At 44.0% G+C, this 21,945-nt stretch overlaps 1 protein-coding gene and 1 long non-coding RNA gene across 3 annotated transcripts in view; one reads left to right on the plus strand and one right to left on the minus strand.

The window, feature by feature from the left end:
- Nucleotides 1-413: 413 nt before the first annotated feature.
- Nucleotides 414-1,098, minus strand: LOC128454324 (uncharacterized). The gene is made up of 3 exons (XR_008341622.1): nucleotides 788-1,098; nucleotides 553-654; nucleotides 414-457 (listed from the first exon to the last, which is right to left on the minus strand). It is a non-coding gene; the product is annotated as an uncharacterized LOC128454324 (long non-coding RNA).
- The window catches only part of LOC128454238 (piezo-type mechanosensitive ion channel component 2), a 62,247-nt gene continuing 40,965 nt past the window's right edge, over nucleotides 664-21,945 (plus strand). For both annotated transcript variants that reach the window (XM_053437543.1, XM_053437545.1), the window contains exons 1-7: nucleotides 664-1,300; nucleotides 7,688-7,783; nucleotides 11,816-11,941; nucleotides 16,735-16,777; nucleotides 18,986-19,148; nucleotides 20,685-20,946; nucleotides 21,350-21,563. In XM_053437543.1, coding sequence (XP_053293518.1) covers nucleotides 1,237-1,300; nucleotides 7,688-7,783; nucleotides 11,816-11,941; nucleotides 16,735-16,777; nucleotides 18,986-19,148; nucleotides 20,685-20,946; nucleotides 21,350-21,563 — 968 coding nt within the window. In that variant the 5' untranslated portion in view covers nucleotides 664-1,236. The remainder of the gene's footprint in view (nucleotides 1,301-7,687; nucleotides 7,784-11,815; nucleotides 11,942-16,734; nucleotides 16,778-18,985; nucleotides 19,149-20,684; nucleotides 20,947-21,349; nucleotides 21,564-21,945) is intronic.

Below are 21,945 nucleotides of genomic sequence, written 5' to 3' on the forward strand. Positions count from 1 at the left end.
TATTTTCTTAAGGACGCTGCAGGAGCAGTCACAAGGACGTAACCTCTGGACGACACAACATTCAACTACACACAACTTTCACCGCAATGATGCAAACCATCTGACATGTCCCCAACTTTATAAACATCTCGGAGCCCTTTGAGTCACGATACTGATCCTGTTTACTCAGCGGAGAATTGGATTACGTGCACACGCAGAAGATTCCTGTCGTGCAGGGTTCAATATTATTTCAGGGACTGAGAACATTCTGGTAGAAAGGATTTTTCCTGCCTCTGAGGAGAAACGTGTCAGGCCTGTTTGTTGGTAATCAGAGTGAGGGGAAAGTGTGCTGACTCGTGCAGACTGGTCTCCAACCAGTGGGGGTCCCTGTTTCTCTCTTATAGCACAACTGGACTGGACCTGCAGGGATGTGATGCTGAGTGGAATCCTTCAGCCGGTCCTCCTTCTTATCTGATCCCTATAAATATGTAGATTAAATACTAAGCTGTGAAATCATATTTCAGGGGAATAAAACAAATGTGTTTTCTTTCAATACTTGTATTTTCATCCTACCTCCTCCCGCTTCCAATTATCCCAGAGGGCTGGGCTGGTTAGCAGAGGAGGACTTGTGATTGGCTGAGCCCGTGGTCAGTCACACCCTCATCCTGCAGCCGCCTGTTGGAGAGCACCAGAAGTCAGAAAGTCAAATTTCAGCAGAGGGACTAAAGGAGAGGCGGTGGTTCATTTATCCGCTTGCTCTCATCGTTCCCATCAGGTTTTATAAAAAAGATCGAGTCTTTTAACTTACAAGTGTTTGGGACTTTTTCCTCCTTGATGTGGTTTAGTTGTTAAAAGCAGGGTTCATTGGGTTTTAGGACTTTTTGGCTCCTTCATCCGGCATTTTTACGCGCCGGGCCAGCCCCTGCGTTGCGCGCACCTGAGTCCCTCTGCCTCTCCGCGTTTCTTGCAGCTCCAACATGACATCAACGATCGAGAGCAACTAACCCACGATGGTGTCCTGCACCCCCCGGTGACATGCTTGCTGCAGGGAGCCTCGGTAACCGTGGAATAACCACCGGGGTCCAGGTGCCATGACGGGGAGCCGATGTGGCCGTTTGGAGGAGCGCACCAGTTTGACGCCAGCTGGGATTTGACTTGACAAGAGCGGCAGTTTGAGTTTGGGATGCGAGAGAAATCTTAAGAGAGACAATTCCCCACTGCGACTTTCACCTGGTTCACCACGGGCTGCCCGGAGCCATGGCCTCTGAGATGGTGTGTGGGCTGATCTTCAGGCTGCTGCTGCCTGTGTGTCTCGCAGCCGGTGAGTCTCCATCTCTGATCCAGGGTTTTACGCGTCTGTATTCGGTCTGTTCTGCTGCTTGTGGTCGAGGTGTGGTTGAATGATTGATCGATCAACAGTGATGGAGTTAATCCACCATCCTCATATTTCTGTTTATACTGAAATGCAGCTAAATGAAGACTGTTCTTCAAAACTCTCCCTTTTCCACCTTTAGTGCACTGATAATCTGACCCGAATTAAAACTCCCATGGCACGAACTTGAAGTATTTGTGTGTTGGATGTCAGGAGCAGCAGATTTAAGCCTGGGTGAGCATCTATTTAGAGTTTATGAGGTTTGACCCCATGATGCCGGAGGTCAGAGTTCATTCCTCCATCACCTCTGAGATCTGTGCTTCTAAACTGAACCCAAACACGATTCCCACACCAGCTGGTATATACATTACAAACATCATCATGTGCGGGAGGTGTCAGCTCTGTTCCCTCACATGTCACATTCTTACTGGAAGCAGTAGAAAGGGAAACAGCCCGACAGCAGAGCATCCTGTCACTGCTCAGTGTTTACGCGACAGCGAGGAAGTCTACAAATGTCTGGTAACCAAACAGGAGGCACTAAAACCCCGACATCACAAACTTCTCTACTCCTGGTTTCATTTTAATCAGTTTTATTTCAATTTGCACAAGAGAAATAAATGAATTTCAGGGTCAAAAGGTTTAAAGAGTACCCAGATACACTGTAGTCACATTAAAACACACGTGCGCTTATAGAGCTCTGGTGATTTAGTTTCCATTGTGGTTTTGGAGTTTGGCCCCAGTGTCTATTAATGAGTCATCATTGAATCGTTTGTGTTGTTATTGATTGTTTAGCTGCTGACTGGACGCGGCGCGGTGTTAATACTATTGATTAACATTTACACAGCCTTGACAGTGTTACAGCTACATGTCGTGTGTTGTGTCTCATTCCCTCCAACTTCGGTCGCTTTGTTTATTGGACTCTCTAACTTTGTTAAGACGCTGCGGTTGCTGTGTTGTTGGATGTTTTGCTTGATTCATTCTTTTGCTATGCAGATTTTAGGTGATTCATACTCAAACCCGGCGGCTTGTTTGGACCCAACAGGGAGTGTTAGTGGCTCGGAGCCGGGTGACGGAGAGGTCTCGCTCTGAGAGGCAGGTTTTGCAGAGAGATGGAGCCGGAGGTTTGACGACGCCTTGGACGCAGACTCTATTAAATGCAGTTTACTTTGGGTTTCGAGGCAGTGATTCTGTGGTAGGCCACAAGTGAAGAAAGATTAGTGTCTAGCTGCCACTGAGGTTCCTCGCTGGTGTCTGCGTGAGACTTATTATGCTGACGTGAACGCTAACAGCATGCTTTCCATAGATAAGACCCACTCAGTACCACCATAATGCATCACTGACAGCCCGATGCCCACCTTTATTTCCAAAAGCAATTGTGAGGCCATGCATTGTCTCCATTAATTCGTGGAAAGTCGTTTTAACACTATGAATAAATAATGCGGTTGTGAGGGAGAGAAGAATTGCCTTCCCCTTTTATCGTAAACATACCTTTAATATTTGATGTTTTTTCAAAGTGCAAATGAGCACAGCTACTCTGCACCCGCGCAGCCGACAGGATGGAGGAAATGTAAAGTGGACGGAGGGGAACGTATGCAAGTGCAGACGGCGTCAGGGAGGAGAGAGGGTCATCGGCTTCACCTGATTCACAACCTGCGATTTCCACTGCTCTGTTTCTGTCAGCCGGAGGATCTCATCTTTATTAAAACCAGTGGGTTCCTCCACCAGTGGGTTCTTCCACCAGTGGGTTCCTCCACCAGTGGGTTCCTCCACCAGTGGGTTCCTCCACCAGTGGGTTCCTCCACCAAGGCCCAAGTTCAACCAAGCTGCACCAAATCACACACACAGTTCCCTTCTTCATCAAGATCCTTGAATGATTCCTTGGGAAATCAGTAAAAATTATCCACACCAGAATTGAATGGGTTCTTTTCTGACTCATGTCACATCCTTCCAGAAAGTTTAGTGGAAATCCGTTCTGTTGCTTTGGTCTAATCCTGTTTAAAAACAAGCAAACATCCTTTTGGGAGCAAATCATGAATGAACCAATAACCTTCAGCAAACAGTCTAAAGCTGCTAATTGTATTGTGTTGATTATTTGTCATAGGAAGGATTTCAGGTTTTATTTCTTCTCTGTCTCTCGTTTCCATCCCAGTTCTTCTAGTTTTTGGATTTGATGTCACGTGATTGACGGTAAAACCGTGTTTTTGTCCTGGTGGTGCTGAACAAACAGCAGAGCAGCTGTCCCCCGACTCAGAACGTCTCCGTCCCACTTGCTGCATATGTTCACCAGAGTAATATACGTTGCAGATCCCGGTTCTCGTGTCCCAGTGAAAGACTCGTCTGCTGAAGTCTGTGTTTTCTGTTGGCCATCTGACAGCACCTCTATTGAAAAGTGCCGAACTGCTGGGCCCGTGTGTACACAGTCCCTCCACCACACACACTCACACACACATTTGCACACAGTTACAGTTTGGCTGATCAAACAGGCTCCTGTTTATGTGTTTACTGGCCGAGTTTGGAGTGTGAACATGATTATGAGCGTGTAGTTTCCCAGATGTCCGGCCCCGACATGGAACCTGCGTGGATCTACAGACAGAGCAGCGGGTCAGTGGTGTTGCTCGGGCCCGGCTGCAGCAGAGTCAAGCACAAATAAAAGACAGACACAAGTGGACGTGCATCACTGGAAACATGATGGTTCTCTGTTTGAGTTTTAATTCCAGGCAATTTAAGACAAAATCAATTTCTGCTTACAAATCGCTCCACAGATGCTTCATGGAGATAACAGCAGCCAGAGTCCAGCACCAGAGGAGAAGTGGATGTAGAAACGACCCTTTTTACAAATATCTTTAAATTAAAAGCTCACAGAGACTAAAACTATAGTAAAAATACAAACCAGACATTAAACATAATTTAAATTGAAGAGATCGCAAATTAAAACATGTTTCTCCCTCAAGAAAAAATACAAATTATAGTTTATTCCCCATTTTAACATTGTATAAGAAGAAAGATCAACGATTCTATATAAAGATGGACGACATGACTGCTCCTTTAAAGTGAAGCCAAAACATTATAATCACCCCCTGGTGGCTGGCTGCAGAATAGCTCCTCCATGTTAGCAGATGGGACATGAACCAAAGTACACGTCAAGGCAAAGCCGTACAAATTTAAAGAGATAGTGTTGAGTTTAAACTTATAAAATGCAACAATCCTTCATAAGAACGATGTTATTTTATTTTGTTGACTTGTGCACTTTAAAATATGTCCTGTTTGTATTAATTTATTAACAATTAACTGTTTTGGTTTGTTGAAAAATCAAGATGATACATAAAAACCTTTTGTAGCCACAATATAAAAAAGCAGTGACTTACTGTGCTCTGCTCTTATTTCCCTCAGAGGGATTTAGATTCCTGTGTTATCTCCCCGTGCTCGGCCTGGCCAGGCACCGCACCGACCTTATCTCCCATCACCACATCTCTGTGTTTTGGGCTCAAAACCCTGAAGTCAGTTGGCTCTGGTTTCACTTTGCTCGTAGTGTTGAGGCTTTGCATGTGTCTGAAATAATAGATGTAACTGGGAAAGACAAAAGCCCGATTCAGCCGTAGATGGGAATTCTGTTCTTTCTTCTTCTCAGTAATCTGATGTCTGAAAACAAGGGCAGTTTATTTTCATTCCCTCTGTCGAAATCCTCAGTTGGTGAGTCACTCGGGCAAATGGTCAGGAAGACTGCGGTCAAGTGTCTGCAGGCAGGCAGGCAGCTGGAGCGGAGCCAATCACACACACACTGATTATCTCCTCACAGCGCAGATACCAAATGACTGCAATAGGTTTGTGTTTGAGCAGATGAATAACGGGCGGCGGGGGGAAGTCAGCCTGCCAACTTGGGCAAAGTGGGCATTTTTGGAGCTTATTTAATGCCACATTTAACTGAGATAAAATGAAGTGGGTGGGGATGGAAATGGTGCAGTGACCAAAAGTTAATTCACCCAGGAGGCTGGAATAAAAAATACAAAAAAAAAGGTCTCTCGTCTACTTGTTTAAAACAAAATGAACAATAATTCCAAAAGAGCTTTTTTTAGTGCTATTATATTAGTGTTTTTACTGAATTGAAACACAAACTTGACACTCAATCACAAATCCACGGCTGTTTGAGCTTCGCCCCTGAAGACGACAGCACCGGCGACATTTATACATTTTTATTGGTTTTCATTGGTCTCGATCTGAGCCCAGAGAAAACGAGGAGGTTCACTCCGGCATGAGACGAGTCACCGCCGGTGTCGATGAATAAGTCCATTGAGGTTGCGAAGATAAATAAAAGCACAATTTTTTAGCAGTTAAATGTAATTCCTCAGTAGTTGTCGACCAGTAGCTGCCTCGACGGGACGATCTCTGCGACTTACGGTAACTCACAAGGTCGTAAACTTTCTGCTTGTTGATATAAGTGCTATAACAGAGATTTGGGAGGCCAGAGTGGGGGTCCACATTTTGTACAGCGTCACTGTGCACCTCCTTCCTAACTGCAGCTCCAAGATACACAGCTTATCACACATGGTGCATACTTCATAAGAACTGGGAGTTGTAAATGTTGCATGACTAGAAAAGCCCTCATAAACCTCTGCCAAGGCCCAACAGTCCCCCTTATGAAACCACATTAAATTCACTAGATCCGTGTTTTGGTTTGGATTCTGCACCAAATTGCACACGCTCATAAATATCAGTCCCCTCAACATGAATTATTCCCTGAGGATTCAACAGAAATATTGAAAAATTTTCTATCCTGCATTGTCAAAGCAAGTAAAAACCAATCCTTCATCCGGATCTGCACCAAAATGTCATATTAATCGGTTTTATCGTTTTTGCTCATTCCTGCTCGCTAGCACACATATCTGAGTTTATTTCACAGATTTGTAATCGCTACTCATTAAAATTCACGTCCGAGCTCCAGCGTCGAAGTGGTTTTCTCCAGTGGTTTGATCCACTGGTTCACTCTGGACACTCTAACTGGTGTTCAGTCAGCAGGTGACGTGAGCTGTTTAACTGGTAAAAGCCTCGGTGCAGATGGTCGGAGCGACGACTCGGGGAAATGAGGTGTGCTACGGATCAATACATCAATTAATGGTTTTTTTTGGAAGTCTTGTTTGCACTTAAGTGCTTTAACTTTCATCATGAGCTCAAACAACTTCCCTTGTGTGCCTGGACAGTTGGTGTTAATGTGTGTGTGTGTGTGTGTGTGTATGTGTGTGTGTGTGTGTGTGTGTGTGTGGAGTTACATAATCCAGTGTGTAGCGACAATTAGTGAAACAGTTCATTAAATACAAAGTACACGGCTGCAACTAATGACTATTTTCATCCTCAGTTAATCAGCTAATTCTTTATTGGTTAATCTACGAATCATTAAGTTTTTAAAAAAGTTAGGAAACGGTGAAAAATGTCCATCACATCACAAAGTGTAAAACCCAAAGTGGGAAAGTTTACAATGAAAAGTGATTTCTTAATTATCCAGACAGCTGCCAAATGAATTCACTGAAATAAAAAATAAAAGAATCAAATTTTACAATATAAAATTACAAATATGCAGAATTGATGAATGGTTTTATCAGCTCTCACTTTCTCTCTTGATAAAAGGGACTCAAACCAAACCCTCTGACATTTCGCTCCATGTGTCATCTACAGTTTTGGCTTCCAAACTTTTATTTTCCTGTTTCCAACCCTGCAGCGTACAGTTCGGGGACATCTGCTGCGTGACAGCGCTTCGTCTCTCATGTGCTCTTTTTTCACATTTCTCTCATAAAAGAATGATCCAGTTTCGATTACTCTCAGCATCCATGAAATTCTGAGGGATTCTGACACAATGAAATCATCACATACGATACAAAGCTGCCCTGTGTGAAGCCTCTCACTTCACAGAGCGGCAGATCTGACCTCTGGCAGAGCAGTCAGTTAAATGTCGGGGGGTTGTTGTCGTAGATGTCGATTCCCTGAAAGACTGAATGAAGCTCAGGCTCTTTGTGCAGCAGATCCCAGACCAGCTCATCACAAGGCTTGTGAGGGTAGGAGTCTGGGTTGAAGAATGTTTTCATTGGTATGAGCAGCTTTTCTATACCAGAAGCATTTTATTGACCTTCGCCATATGTTCCTCTCAGATTTGTGATGACTCATGACCGAGCAGCTTGTCGCCACTGCCAACTTCTGCATTTCATTGTACTTTTAAAACGTTACGTAATGCAGCATTGCTCCAAAAGCTCTAAATACCCTTTTTACAGCACTTGTATTTATACATTAAAACGTTTCTGTTGTTTATTTTGATTTAAACGTGATTTGTTTTTCTGTCTGTCTCCGCAGCTTGCCTGTTCAGGTACAATGGCCTGTCCTTCGTCTACCTCATCTACCTCCTGCTCCTCCCGCTCTTTGCAGAGCCTTCGATCGAGTCCATGCAGGGTAAGATCTCTCTTCGTGTTGTCCCATCACTTGAATGTTTCCCCCAAAGAGTCTCCAGTGTGAATTGTTGTTCCTTGTAACACAAGCCTCCTCCAGGGGACTTGAATTTCTTTGAGTTGAGGATGGATTTGGCACCTGCGTAAGTCCATGAAAGGTAATATGGCTCCGTGCGGGCACCCGTCCATCTGTAATAATAAGAATGATGCACAGAGCCAGATCTGAGATAGGCAGCTACAGTCCGTGTGGGCCAGGCCTCACGTCCTCTTGATGAATATGATCGTTTTCTGCTTTTTGTGAACAGGCAAATGTAAAAATGAGATTGGACACACAAGCTGAGTAGAAAAAAGGAAATTGGTTTGAAGTGTTATGAGTTAATTCAGCTGATTTGAAGGTTCAGTCACAGTTTGGTTTTTAAGCTCTCTGGTGTTTTGAGAGTTTGAGTAACAAACTCCACAGTCGACCCAGGTGAACATTCACATTGTGCAGCCATCGCTTGTCCTCTCAAGAGACGTTCATCACTCTGGACGTCTGAGGTGCCTCGTCTCCTCACAGGTGGTAAAATGTGGGATTGTGGTCATGGAGTTCCACCACGCCTTCATGCACCGCCCTCACCACAAAACATTTAACAGCACACCCCCTCAGACCGCTCATAATGTGAGCGTTCTGCCGGAGACCACATGCCGTGTTTAATAATACATAAAGCCATATCGGCGGCAGGAACAACATCCAGTGCGAGAGGCGTCTCCGCTCATCTCCAGCTGCAATAACAGTCAGGAAGTAAAGGAGGAAGAGAGGCAGAGCAGAGGAGAGAGGACGGAGAGTGGACCACTTACACTCTTCATCAATACTTAACGAGAGGAGTCTTCTAGTGAAGCTGCATGTTGACTTCAACAGATGTGTCCAGATTGATCTATGTTGGATGAAAACCCCCCCGAGTGGACGTGAAGCCATAAGATCAAGTCCCCGCCTGAGATGATCTAGTTTTATGTGATATTACAGTAAATGACATACACAACAGTTTTCTTTGTTACTAACAAGACAGCAATGAGCTACTACTTCCATTTTAATAGTAGATTCATCTGCTGATTTGTTTCTATATGTTTATTAGTTGTTTAGTGTTGAGCTACAGTGAGAGGCCCAAGTTCAGTTTCATTTGAGGTTTGCTTAGTAAATACTTGAGCTTTTAATTAAACATCAAAATCAACAGTCTGTCAGTTTGCTGTTGAAATGTCGTGTGAGTTTAGTAATTTTTGCTTCAGCTTAATTCTCTATTCATTGTAATGCTAACAAGATGGTGTTCAACCAACTTAAACAGTAAAAACTGTAGAATGAAATGAATATAAAAAAGGCATTTTTGCATTAAATCACTTAAAATAGCAGAAACACCAGAGAAGTGAAGTAAATTGCCTGAGGTGTCGGATAGTATGAGATATTCTTTTAGTGTAAAAGCTGACGGGACTTGATCCTCATATGTTCTCCTCACATGTGTGTCTTGAGAGAGCAGGACGGCAGGAGACAGATTGAGGACATGACAGTGAACCCGTCCCAGCAGCAGGATTATTTCTACTGATTGTAAACTGAGTGGAAAGTAGAACTAGTGCAGGACTAACAGGGTTTTGTTGAGATGAAAAATATTTAGTTTGAGCTCCACATGATTTTGTAACTTTGTAAATTACAGCTGTTCATAGTTGGGGATGATTTTGATTAATCTCCTGCATCACTTGTTCAAATGTATTAAAGACAGTTTAGAGTTTATCACTGATTGAAATATTAAGGGGATAATCTGTGGAGTTGATATTTATCTGCTTATGTCTGCAGATCTGCCCAATCAATGCAAACTGTGTAAACCTACAGATACACACTGATGGTATAACAACTACATGTAACTGTGCACAAATGAGTCGCACTCTACATTTTACGAACTGTTTCACACAGATAAAGAGATGGAGCTGAGTTTGTCTTGATGGTCTGTTTGGTTCTTGTCTACTCAGATCTAAAGGACGTGCAGCAGCTGGATCTGTAAAGTTGATCTAAACCAAATGTTACACATGAATAATGCATTAGGTATCATTTGAAAAAGCCTGAGGACACGGCCCTGTGCACTTCTCCGTTTCCAGATCTGCAGACAAACTTATCGTAGTTGTTTGTGATTTACTCTCTAATGTCTTAATTGGCCGTATTTGGCTCCGATGCCTCTTGAAGGCATTAAATCCCCAGAGCCAGTGAGCAGGATCTAAACTGATTCTCGTGTGTGTGCAGCCGGCTTTTTAAGATCCGTTAGCGTCGGTGCTACCTGCCTCGTTTGATCGACACCATCATTTCCCTCAGACACCCTTTTACCACCGAAGCATGAATCTGTATAAATGTCTCTTATGCTTGATTTATCAGGTTTATGTTTGAGCTTCTAACAGAGGTCGTCTGGACACTTCTCTTCGGTTTATCATCCGTCCTTATTGTTCCTCCTCCAGATCTTAGGTCTGGCTCCGGGCCCCTGTGCACGGGGCCAAATTGCGTCGGTGTTCAAACTGTTTCTCAAACTTTTCCATGAGGTTGAATCAGATCCTAATGTTTCCGAATGGATTCTCTGATTGATTAGAGGAAAAACAGTATCTCTTAAATTTAAACAATGCCCTCTCTTTTTTTTTAGAGCAGTTTTTTAAGAATACTCGGGAGGAGGTATTTTCAGACTGAGTATGAAGTGACATGAATATACTCATCGGAGGAGAGCATCAGGAGACCAAGACAAAAAGCAATTTAACGGAAAAACAGTTTCACTAAATAGGAAAATAAGGTCAAAGAAGCCAAAGCGGTGGATTGTCCTGAGCCCTCGGACCAACGTGGCTGCAGCAGCTCGTAAACACTCCTCATATTTACCAGCATTCTTCTCCCTCCCAGGGAATTGCAATGGGAAATTACCACAAATTGTTTTCACTTCAACATTTTAATAAGCTGGTTGTGTTGTTGGTGCACATTTGATGAAGTTCACAGCGGCCCGAGGCTCAGCAGCAGCAGCAGCAGCGCTCTGCCAGGGTGTTGTGCCACACTACAGTGCAGCTATTATGTGTTCCCGGCAAGGATGCAGTTCATTTAATAAGAACCAGTGGAATAAATTGTGCAGATATGTAAACTGCGTCTCTCAGGGGGCAGCAAGAAATATTGTGATGACGTCAACAAACACTCATCCTTCCCTTATGATCAACATTTTAATTTTTGCCTGTCAGAAAAATATCCTACTGTCGAGAATTATCACCATAACAACTCCTGAAATTATCCCAAATACCTGTAGGGGCACTATAAAAGGTCCATGTGGTGAACAGCTGTGGCAGCTCCTCCGACTCCGCTCATCCATCCCTCCTCGGATCACTACCGTCCACTAACTGTGCTCTTAACTGATTGTGCATAACATTAAGACACTGGGTCCATCAACGCCGATATGTTGCCATTATATAGGTTTGGAAAAGCCAGATATTCATCTTTGAACTTTTAAAAGCTTCTCAAACTGAAAACCAAAGAGTGAGATCAGGTACGAGGTCTGGTTCTGCTCCTCTGCCGATCAGCTGGGGGCTCGGAGAGAATCCGAGGTCTCGTGGGCCACAGGAATGTTTATTTGACTTTTCAACCCAAATAAGCTTTACTCAATAGCAGCGTTGCCATTTCATTAACAGGATACGTGTCGTGATCCACTGAAAAATCCCCCTCGGGTGCTCTCCCAGTCACCTCCACCGTCCTAACCAGTTCATACGAAACAGCACCACAGCTGATCGCATGAATATGAATCATTGTTCTCTGAGTTTTTCGCGATAGGAAACAGCTGTCCATGTTCAAATACAGTCCTGCCCTGAGATTGCTTTGAGAATTCAGAAATACGAGACACTTCTGAATGTTGCACAACTCAGAAATGTCTCAGTGGTTGAACGGATGAAAGAGAGATACTCTTTGTGTGTTTTGAGTGTAGAAATAACATGTGGAAATCCTTAAAAGTGAGAGTTTGTGGTGGTGGTGGATTAACTTCAGGCCTTTCTCCTCCCGCAGGCCACACAGGGCGCCTGCTGCAGTCCCTGTGCTTCACCAGTATGTCCTTCCTGCTGATGCACATCATCTATCAGATTACCGTCAACAGCCTCCTGGCCGGGAACTCCATCAGCTCCGACTTCAACTGTGAGTACACTGCAGCCTCTATAGTCCCGGCTCCACACCCTGTGAGGTTTGTTGGGTGTGGGTGTAGAAATCAAAGGTGACCAGAGCTACAATCCAACCTTTTTTTCTAATGGGGTGGTGCCAGTAGCATTATCCCCATGATGGCTCTTGCAATGTTTATAGATGGACATAATGTTACAACACAAACTAATACAATTATGCCAAGTATTCTCATTATGAAGAGTGAGAGTTGTTGTTGATTCATCTAGATATTTAGGCTGCTGGAAAATATCGCCAGATAGTGTGACTTGCTGGTGAGTTCTCTCGAATTCCACGTTTTTGGTGACTAATTCCTTAAAGGTTCAGTGTGTCGAATTTAGTGACATCTAGTGGTGAAGTTGCACATTGCAGCTGAACACCCGTCCCCTCACCCTCCCCTCTGAAACTCGAAAGAGAACCTTCAGTTGTCAAAGAAACTCAAAAGGTTCAGTTTGTCCAGTTTGAACAACTCACAAAAAACATGGCGGCCTCCTCCATCGGCAAAGTGGTGAGTAGGTAATGAATACCTCCGTTTCTCTGACCTGTCATTTGAGACCAACATGGAGGAATCTCTGCTTATTTGGCCACATGTTCACAACAGTGTGTGCACACGTGTGACCCATCCATCACACAGACCGCTCCTGTGCTCACCCCCTGACCTGAGCCCTCGGTGCAGTGTCACAGGGTCGTTTATCTGCAGAGAGGGTGAAGCTCTCACACCACCCGAGGGAAAGTTTCCACCTAAAGAACTAAGTGAAGACACGTTCCATCGGCAGAAGGAGGTAAAAATACTCCCTGTGATGATAATTCACAATCTCTGTACACATCCCTGCTCTTATTGCATTTAGCCACATTGGGAAGATTTATGAATCTCACACATTCCTCAGTGTGATTAGCCTCCTTGTGCCGCCCAGATTCTCGCTGCCAGTAAAGGAAACAGTGTCTGAGAGCCGGTGTGGGGAAGGTGTTAACGGCTGGCGTTCGACTTCTCATGACACCGTATCAAACTGTGAAATCGGTGTCCGGACGGGACAGACCCTGACCTTGTGTTCTAATGACTTGTTCTCTCTAATGGAGGCGACTCACTTTGCAGCGTCCGGGGCGCAGCACAGCTCTGCTCGGGAGGCAGAAGGAACCTTATCGTCTGAGGCAGAAACACACAGAGCCTCTGAGAGAGGGCAGACTAAATATTCACTCAAGGAGATCTTTATTACCGAGGCCTCAAGAGCCACACGCTCCTCACAGATAAATCCCTGATGGCACGAAACCGTAAATTCTATGTATAACTCCAGATCTAAACTGTGTATATCCACCTCTCTCTTTTACATACGTCCCTTTACGTAATAGTTTCTTGCATTACAAGGAAATTTAACATGGTTTGGAACATTATTTGTGGTTTGAGAAGCTTTAATTTTCATTTCACTTCCAAATAACAAACCTAATTTTCATGTGTACCTCAGAAAGAAAGGTTGACGTGTTAAACTCAGCAGCACTTGTTAGAAAAACGGTTTAAATGTTAAAAACCAAGACATATGATTTATGGATGGGACAAAAACTCACAAATAACACACTAACACTGTACTAATAGTGAAAATACTCACGAAAACAACCAAAATACCCTGAAAAATACAGTTTCAGGAAATGATGATGTTATTGTGTATATCTGTGAGGAACTTTTAACCACGTCTGCTGCACGGCTTCACATCTGGACTGTTTATAAACCGCTCTACAGATGCCAGTGTCAGTCAGCTCACCTCTGAGGTTCTGACTGAACATGCCACTGGATGAATTGCCATGAAATCGGCTGCAGACACATTCATGGTTCTCAGAGGTTACGTCCCCCGGATGTCTCCTGCTGCTCTCACCGTCTCTTAACATTTCCTCTGAGTGCCTGTTTGCTCGTGTTAGCATTCAGAAGGTTCCATGCACACGTGGCACGGACATGACTTTTCTTTCCATTGCTGAATATTTGAGGGTAATTTCACTCACTCTGACTTCAGACACTTAAACAAAGTGGCGGAAGGTAACTGTTGTGCACTGCACAGTGAGAAGGGAGTGGTTTCAGACTCTGTTTTGGTCTTGTTAAGTTTTTATATCTTCAGAAAATAGCCGCGGGACTGAGAGCACCAGACAGAGAAGGGGAAGTGGTAAAGTGTTTACAGACTAACTCAAATTGTTGGTTTTGGTCTTTTTCAAGGGATTCGTTAGACCACAACAAAATGTAAAACCAGGGGCATCAAACAACTGGAGACACCTCGAGCCGAGAGGTTAGAGTGCAGGACTCGCTGTGTGATATCCTCCTGTGCTCTGCCACCTCATTTCCTGTCGGTCTTAAATGTCCCTGTGCAATAAGTGCAAGATACGCCCCCACCCCCCAAAAACCAGTGATCATCTCTCTGGGTTTGGTCATATTGTGACCAGGAGTATTTAAGTCTGAGACCCATGAATACAGCCTCCTCCTGGTGTTATAAACGAGTTGAGTATCTGTAGCCTTTATGTCAGTATTTAGGTTTCAGACTTTGCATAATAAAGCTCCATCGTCACTTCGGTGAAGTCGAGTCATTATCAGCGTCGTTTAGCAGCGGAGTCACTGCACTGCTCAGAATTGCCTCACAGTGAACAGCTGGTGGATCCTGGCTGTCATCGGACAATTAATGAGGCAGGGTGGGGGGGTGAGGAGGAAATCTAACATCACACACACACACACACACACACACACACACACACACACACACACACACACACACACACACACACACACACACGATGATGATGAACTAATCTGAGGCTGAGGAGATGCTGAAGAAGCTGTTAATCTAAATACGTGTGTGTGGAAAGTAGGCTAAGTATTTTCCCTTAGTTTACATTTTGGACGTTGGCTCCATTGTGCTGATTTATATACATATTGTTGGGATTTGCTCTTCCTGAAATTAATGTAATCTAACGTTTGTTATTTATTGCACATGCAACAGGAAGCCGGACATTAGTCTTTGTCCACTTGAATCCACCTCCTACATTTCTGAGAAAAAGACTTATCTCAGATTTCTATATCTGGTGTTTAGCCCCCTGACACCCTTTTCCTTTTGGCAGCCGAGTGTAAACAAAGAGTCCTCTTCCTCCACGGTGAACCCCCCCCCCATCAGATGACTTCATATAATTTCCTCTACCCGCTGTGGCCAAATACACCATTAGAGAAGTAAACCAAGTTGTGTATGAATGAGAAAAGCTTTCCAGCACAAAGTGAACACCTCCAGCTGCTAGAACAGGTCAGCGACTGGTCACCAGATGAGGTGGAGTCGTCTTCCTCTGGGGTCGGGGGTCATACCGCCGTGCTGACTCAGCACGCTGGGAGCCCGTGCGTTTGGATTACCCGTCACCAGATGGGTGGAGCTCGCTACACTTCAGATAATGTCGACTAAATTGCCTGGGAGTGACCGAAAACAATATAAACCACAGTCTCGTTAAGATGTTTTCCTGTGATATCTTAATAACTTTCTGGGCCGTCATCGTCCTTTTGTAGCAGCAGCCGCGTCCGTCTGGACTCTGAGAAAGTTAAAACAAACCATAAGTACCAAAAAGTTTGTCTTGCCCCTGATATCTGACAGTTGATATTTCCCCCGGCTCATTAAGGTTAAACAGTCTGTTGAACGGCTGTTTGGAGACAAACTCCTCAGGGATGGACCTTCATTAACACCCCTGGTCTCTGTGGTCGACCTTTAACGCTCCTCCACATCCACACACACCCTGTTCCCCAGATATGAGGCATTCACTGACTTCTCTGTGATGATAGTTACGAGGGGCTGAAAAGTTGACTCTGCACATCACCGGTCTCTGTGGAAAAGGGCAGCGTGAATCAGGCCCCAGGGACAGCGGAGAGGGTGCAGAGCCATGCTGGGAGGTTAACGGACCAGTAAGTACAAAGGGTGTTTTATGATCTTCACATTAAGTCCAAAGGAAGGACAGGTATTTTTGGGTGCTCGGCTTCGGGAGGAAAGCGGAGTCACCTCGACTGGAAGAAAGTCTCACACCCTGCGTTACACAATCTCTGTCTCTTCCTCCCGTGGATAAGACTCACTTGGCGTCGGTCCTGAGTGATTTGTCCCTCTGACACCTGCAGGCTCAGTTTGGGCTGGAGGAAGTCAGCTGTTGCAGATGTTTAACCGACTGTTTTTCCTCTTGTATTTTAGGCCCAAAGCTTCTATTTCGAGAACCAGACGGGGCATTAAGCGATCAATGGACTTTATCAACCTCTGTGGCACATTATTAGGTTTTTACAAAAACACCAGTGGACCTTATTTCCTCTTGTGCAGGTCTCTGGCTCTGCTCCTCATCAAGTCCACTTAACCCCCTCTGGCTTGTAGATGATGCATTTGAGCAGCCGTGGATCACTAATTAGGCTGTAGACCCAAAAGGTTTCAGGTTATATGAGGCTGCTCGGTATTATTATTATTCTACAGTTGATCTGTCATATCTTAGTTCTCCTCACTGTGCACAACAACGGTTCAGCGCCTAATTAATGAGTCGAGATGCTCACGTGAAACCTTTTTTGTTTTCTTGTTTACTTGACGTGTCGCTTCTTTTTCTCAACAGTGATTATGTTTTCCTCACCTGTGGATTAAATGTAATAAAGGAAAACAATACATATTATTGGCTTTAACGAAGCTGGAGGGTGCTGCATATTATTATAAATTTTGAATAATAAACTAAGAAATAATTAGCTGTTTGTACACTGTAGGAAAAAGTTGTCTTCTCATGATTTGTATCTCTGTGTTCAGGTTCCACGTGGGAGAAATCCATCCGACAAATCGGCTTTGAGAGGTAAGAGTGTAATGAATCCAGCGCTTCCACAGCATTGAAGTTATTTGTTTAACTAATAATGAATTTATTTTATTTCATCACTATTTCTGAAACTCTTCGTGACATCCTTAATATTCTCCTAACGTTAACTCAGCTCAGTGACCGGTGCCTGATGACAGGAAGGGTCAGCTTTATTATAACTGATCATTTAAAGTCCGCACAGAGAAGTCTTAATACCAAATGTAGGTGGATGCAGAGTTTCCTAAATATATCAACCTCACAATAACATCGAACATTCCTTTTTGCTGACAGGATTTATAAATCTGTCCTTGAACCCTCCCAGTTGACAGGCGTGTTCTTCAGAGCTCTTGCCGTCTGTCTCCTCCTCACACCCCCGTGATCCTATTAGATGCGGTTGCCTGAGTACGGGAATGTCCGAATTCAGCCTCGTCCTTTTTAGTTTTTTTCCAGTACTCAACGGACCCTCAGTGGAGGCCGGTTTACTGTAAGTGGCGGAAGCTGTGCTGTAAACATTTCATCCCCGCATCATTTACCTGTTTGTGTTGAGGAGCGTCCACAGTGTGTATACAATACTTACAGCTGGAGTTGCTGCATAGGAGGACACTCTTCTCCCTTTTACTGCCTGTGTAGAGCAAAATGTGGAACTGGAGCTCGATCTTTCTCAAATCCTTTATAATAACCTAATATTTAAGTGATGTAAAGGACTTGTGACGACAGATGTGAGCGGGCAGTGTTATTGTAATTCTCTCACATGCTAAGCTGGGGAAAGTAGGAGTCACCAAAGCAGCTGTGGCTCAACCTCGGAACGGTTTCCATCTCTTTCATCCATGTGAGGATGCACAACAATAAGCCTCATGGAAACAGGCGTCCTTGATTAGATTAAACTAAAGCAGCGGCCCGAGGTCCAACTATTTATTTCCACCGTCTCGATTTGCACTTTGTTTTCTACTTGTTAACTTTCAGAGGCTTCAGCTCCAGTCAAGGGCCACGAATGAGATGGGTTCTGTTTAAAGTGACCAGTTGTTGTATAAATCTCCCCACAAACAGTACCTCAGCTTTTTTCTCTCCACAGCACGAAACCGCAGAATCATCGGTGCACTTCATTTACCGTAACCAGATTAATTACACTTTGAGCTCAGTGGGAAACGTAAAGAAAACACTTGAGCGGCCGAGCACAGGATGCACCGTGATTGCTGTTTAGAATAAAAGTGAGTTTAGAGGTTTTGAAACCTGGTTGCTGTTCTAGGGACAAATTTTATCCGCTTTTACTGGACGTGCAATCATGACACCTCGTGAAAACCCGTCCTCAGATAGCACACAGGCATCTCACTGGATCCCTGGAAGCCCGATGTTACCACAGCTCTCCAGGCTGCCACTGTTTTACTTCCTGTTTAAACAAAACCTTGTGGTATTTAGTCAGAGGTGAGCAGACAATAACATAACAAATGTTACGAAAGCTTTGTTTTCCCACAGAATAGAACTTCGTACGACTTCATATTTCAGCAGATAAACAAAGAGCTCACATTGTTCTCAGCAAACTGGGATGAATATGAACTCATTTTACATTTTACATGCTGACTTTTTTGTTTACGCTGCTTCATTCAGATTTCCAAGGCAATGTTCCTCACTCTCTCATGACCTTTTTGTCTGAATGGAATTTTTCTCACTTGTAAATGGCGATACATTCGAAATCTGCAAGCCCTCCATTAAAGTGGGTGGTGTTCCACATAAAAAGCTGCAGCATTCAACAACGAAAAACATATAAAATAAGAAAGAACAGCTGAGTAACGGAAAAGAATCTGATTCCCATGCGTTCATGTGAAGACGTAGTGTTTTCTGAGGGATGTAATTGCTGCAGTAATATCTGCTCTCGTGTTGTTTGAGTGCAGCTGCAGTCTTCGTGCTTCAGGGGGCGGAGAAGTGACGATTTGTGTTTTAAGATTGAATCAAGATTGAGACGAGCAGAGGGAGGTGACATGTGACAGATAGCCAAAAGCAGATTCAGCTATAGGGCCGTGTCCAAGTGAACTAACCCAACAACCACGAATCCAAATGTTTCACGTTAGCAGTGATCGTCCGTGACTGGATCAGTTTACTGTCCTCTCTCCCATTTTCCGTCATATGGTCGTGATCACGGCTTGTGACATTCCTCCTAATCAGTTTTATTGGGGGGAGATACTGGGAATCATCTCTCTGTTTGTCCCCCAGCGTGATTGGTGCAGATGCGGGGAACGGCATCCGAGTGTTCATCCCCGACATCGGCATGTTCGTGGCGGGCTTGGCCATCTGGCTGCTGTGCCGCAGTCTGGTCCAGAAGAGGCCGCCTGAGGACATGGCTCAGGACAACACTGACTTCGAAGCAGAGGAACAAGTGGGTTTAATTTATGAATGACAATCGTCTTGAAAACAGCGTCTGACTTCTGAATGGAATCTGTCTGTCTACGTGTCTGTCTGACTTTTTTTATGTTTTACCAACAGTCCAAAGCCCAAACATAAAAGTTTTACTAATAAGACAAATCAGAGGAAGGAGTAAATTATCATTTAATTTATTGTGTGCTTCTCAAAGTGGTTACAATAGTTCTCATAACTCAACGGAAATAAATGATATTTGAAAACATTTGACACAAAGTTGGATGGCTCATTCAATAAAAATACCATTATGAAAGTGTGCCATGGTTTCATAAAGATTGGAAACTACTGGATTAATTGATCAAGGAGTTAATTGGAAAACAAGAGTGATGGATTATGGGGGATTTAAGATGTCTTTTGTCTCTATATTCCCTTTTTCACTGTCTCTCTCACACTGACTTTCAGAATAAGGGCTTAAACTTGAAAGAAATAACCTTAAACCATTGAGGGAACTGTGTCTGTGTTTGTGTTCACACAAACAGATTTTAGATTTCAGGACAATGTGATGGACTTTACTTTGTCAGAGTAGAAGCTCTTGACGGTTTTTAGCAGTAATAGATAAAGTTTAATTCTGCCTTCGCATTCTATGCAGTCACACAGAAAAGCTCCACATTTGCTGCTCATATTTACTGAAGATCTTTCTGCTTCATGAATATCTTTACTCGCTGAAGAGTCCTGCAGAGCCGAGGGTCTCTTGTTCTGCTCAACACGTTTACTCTCCACACTTAATGAGCCCAGAGGAGCAGAGCAGAAGTTTGAATAGCGAGATCCCTGCGGGTGTTGATGACTTGGAGTACAGCCTCCATCCCGTTGGCAGGTCTTCACTTCTCTTTATGACTCTGTGTTAATTAAAGCCACATTCCCTTTCACTTCTACTGTGCTGCTCACGCTGGCCCAGATGGCTTTGTTCTGACTTACTGAGAAACAGTAGAGAAATCACGTGGAGACCCTGCGTCGGGTTCAGGCTTCTATTCCCGTCAGTTCGGCTTCTGAGCTGAAACTGACGTCTGATTGGAAACAGGGCTTCTTCCACCTGCTCACTTTGTCTAGTGCCTCATGTGTTATTTATAAATCGTGGTGAACCGGACACATAACAGCAACCACGGAAGAGCGGACTGTATTGGATATCAACCAGCATGTGAAAGGGCGGCTAATGCCTGGAGCCACAGACCACAGGCTGTATATATGTTTAATTATACTGAAAGCCAGAGCAGCACCGACCCACAGGATGGATATGTTGTGCTCTATTGATATTAACAATCTTTATTTATAGAGTACTTAAAAAGTTTAAATGACAAAAGGTAGAAATTAATGTAAATAAGTCATAAACTCATCAGAATAAAAAGACAATAGTTATAAAAGTTACAAAATCATATTCATTCACTTGGTTTATTATGGCGGTGCTACCTGTCTTCAGCACCATGGAGAGCTCTCACCTTCATTCATCTTGTCTGTCACTCACAATCCAAACCCCCCCCCCCTCCCCTCCCCCCCTAAGGAAGAAGAGGAGAAGCTGAGCCTGGACGACAACATCCTGCTCGAGGAGGACTTCGAGGCAGGGTACGAGGCCGAGGAGGACGAGGAGGAAGAGGAGGAAGAGGAGGAGGAGGAGGAAGAGGAGGTGGAGGAAGAGAAGGAGAGCACAAAGATGAAGGTCCTGCGGATAGTCGCTGAGGTTGCGTCCAAGGTGAAGGAGATCATCGGGAACTTGATCACCACCGCGGGGAAGGTGGTGGTCACCATCTTGTTGGGAATGACGGGTGAGACGTTCTTCATGTTTTACACTCACTTCTCCTCCATTAGATCATTTAGTGGGTTTCTACTGTCTAGGTGGGGACTCTCTGGATTCTAGTTTGAGATAGTTCTGTGTTTTATATTGTTTGAGGGATTTTCAGTTAAGTTGAAGGGTTCTGCACTTTTTCTCTCTGTCTCTCTTATTAAATTAATTAAATCATCTAGGTTGAGGGTTTATAATAATGTTAGAGTCCACAAGAAAAATGGAGAAATAGTATTTACTTAAAGCACAATTGTTCCCCCCCCCCCTTCTTCTGTTAATCTTTTTTAGAGAAGTGGTTGTTGTCAGATAAAGAACAAATCTTGATCAAAAACCCTAAAATGAACCCTGAAGTAAACCTGTTGTATCCACTGTCTGTGTGTTTGCAGGCATCATGCTGCCCTCCATGACCTCTGCCGTGTACTTCTTCATCTTCCTGTTCCTGTGCACCTGGTGGTCCCTGTGCCGCACCTTCGACACGCTCATCTTCAGCTGCATGTGCGTCCTGATGGCCATCTTCAGCGCCGGACACATCATCGTGCTCTACCTCTACCAGTTCCAGTTCTTCCAGGAGTCCATCCCACCCGGCGACGGCTACATCAGGTCGGTCCCGCGTGGAGCAGAGACAGAATTCAATCACTCAGTCGGTTTCTATCCTGTTTAAATCAACTGGTTTGTGCCGCTGTTTTTCTTTTACTCAGTCACATCATTCAGAAATGAAAATGTGAAACGCTGTAAATTAAAATTTGTTGGCACTGCTCTTCCCAAAGAGATAAATCAACAGAAACCAAATTCAGCCAGTCTCCAAATGACAGTGAGCCAAAGATCAATTTAGTTTGTCTGTCACTCTTGTAAATGGATTTAGTTTAGTTATACTAATATTGGGACAATACATACAAGACGTTAAATCAGTGCCTGAGCTCCTTTGACTCTGAAATATTTACTGGGCCCAAAAGCAAGTGGTTTACACGTTAATAAATATTTA

This window comes from Pleuronectes platessa, chromosome 13 (genome assembly GCF_947347685.1).
Source record: "Pleuronectes platessa chromosome 13, fPlePla1.1, whole genome shotgun sequence".
Classification (NCBI taxonomy): Eukaryota; Metazoa; Chordata; class Actinopteri; order Pleuronectiformes; family Pleuronectidae; genus Pleuronectes; species Pleuronectes platessa.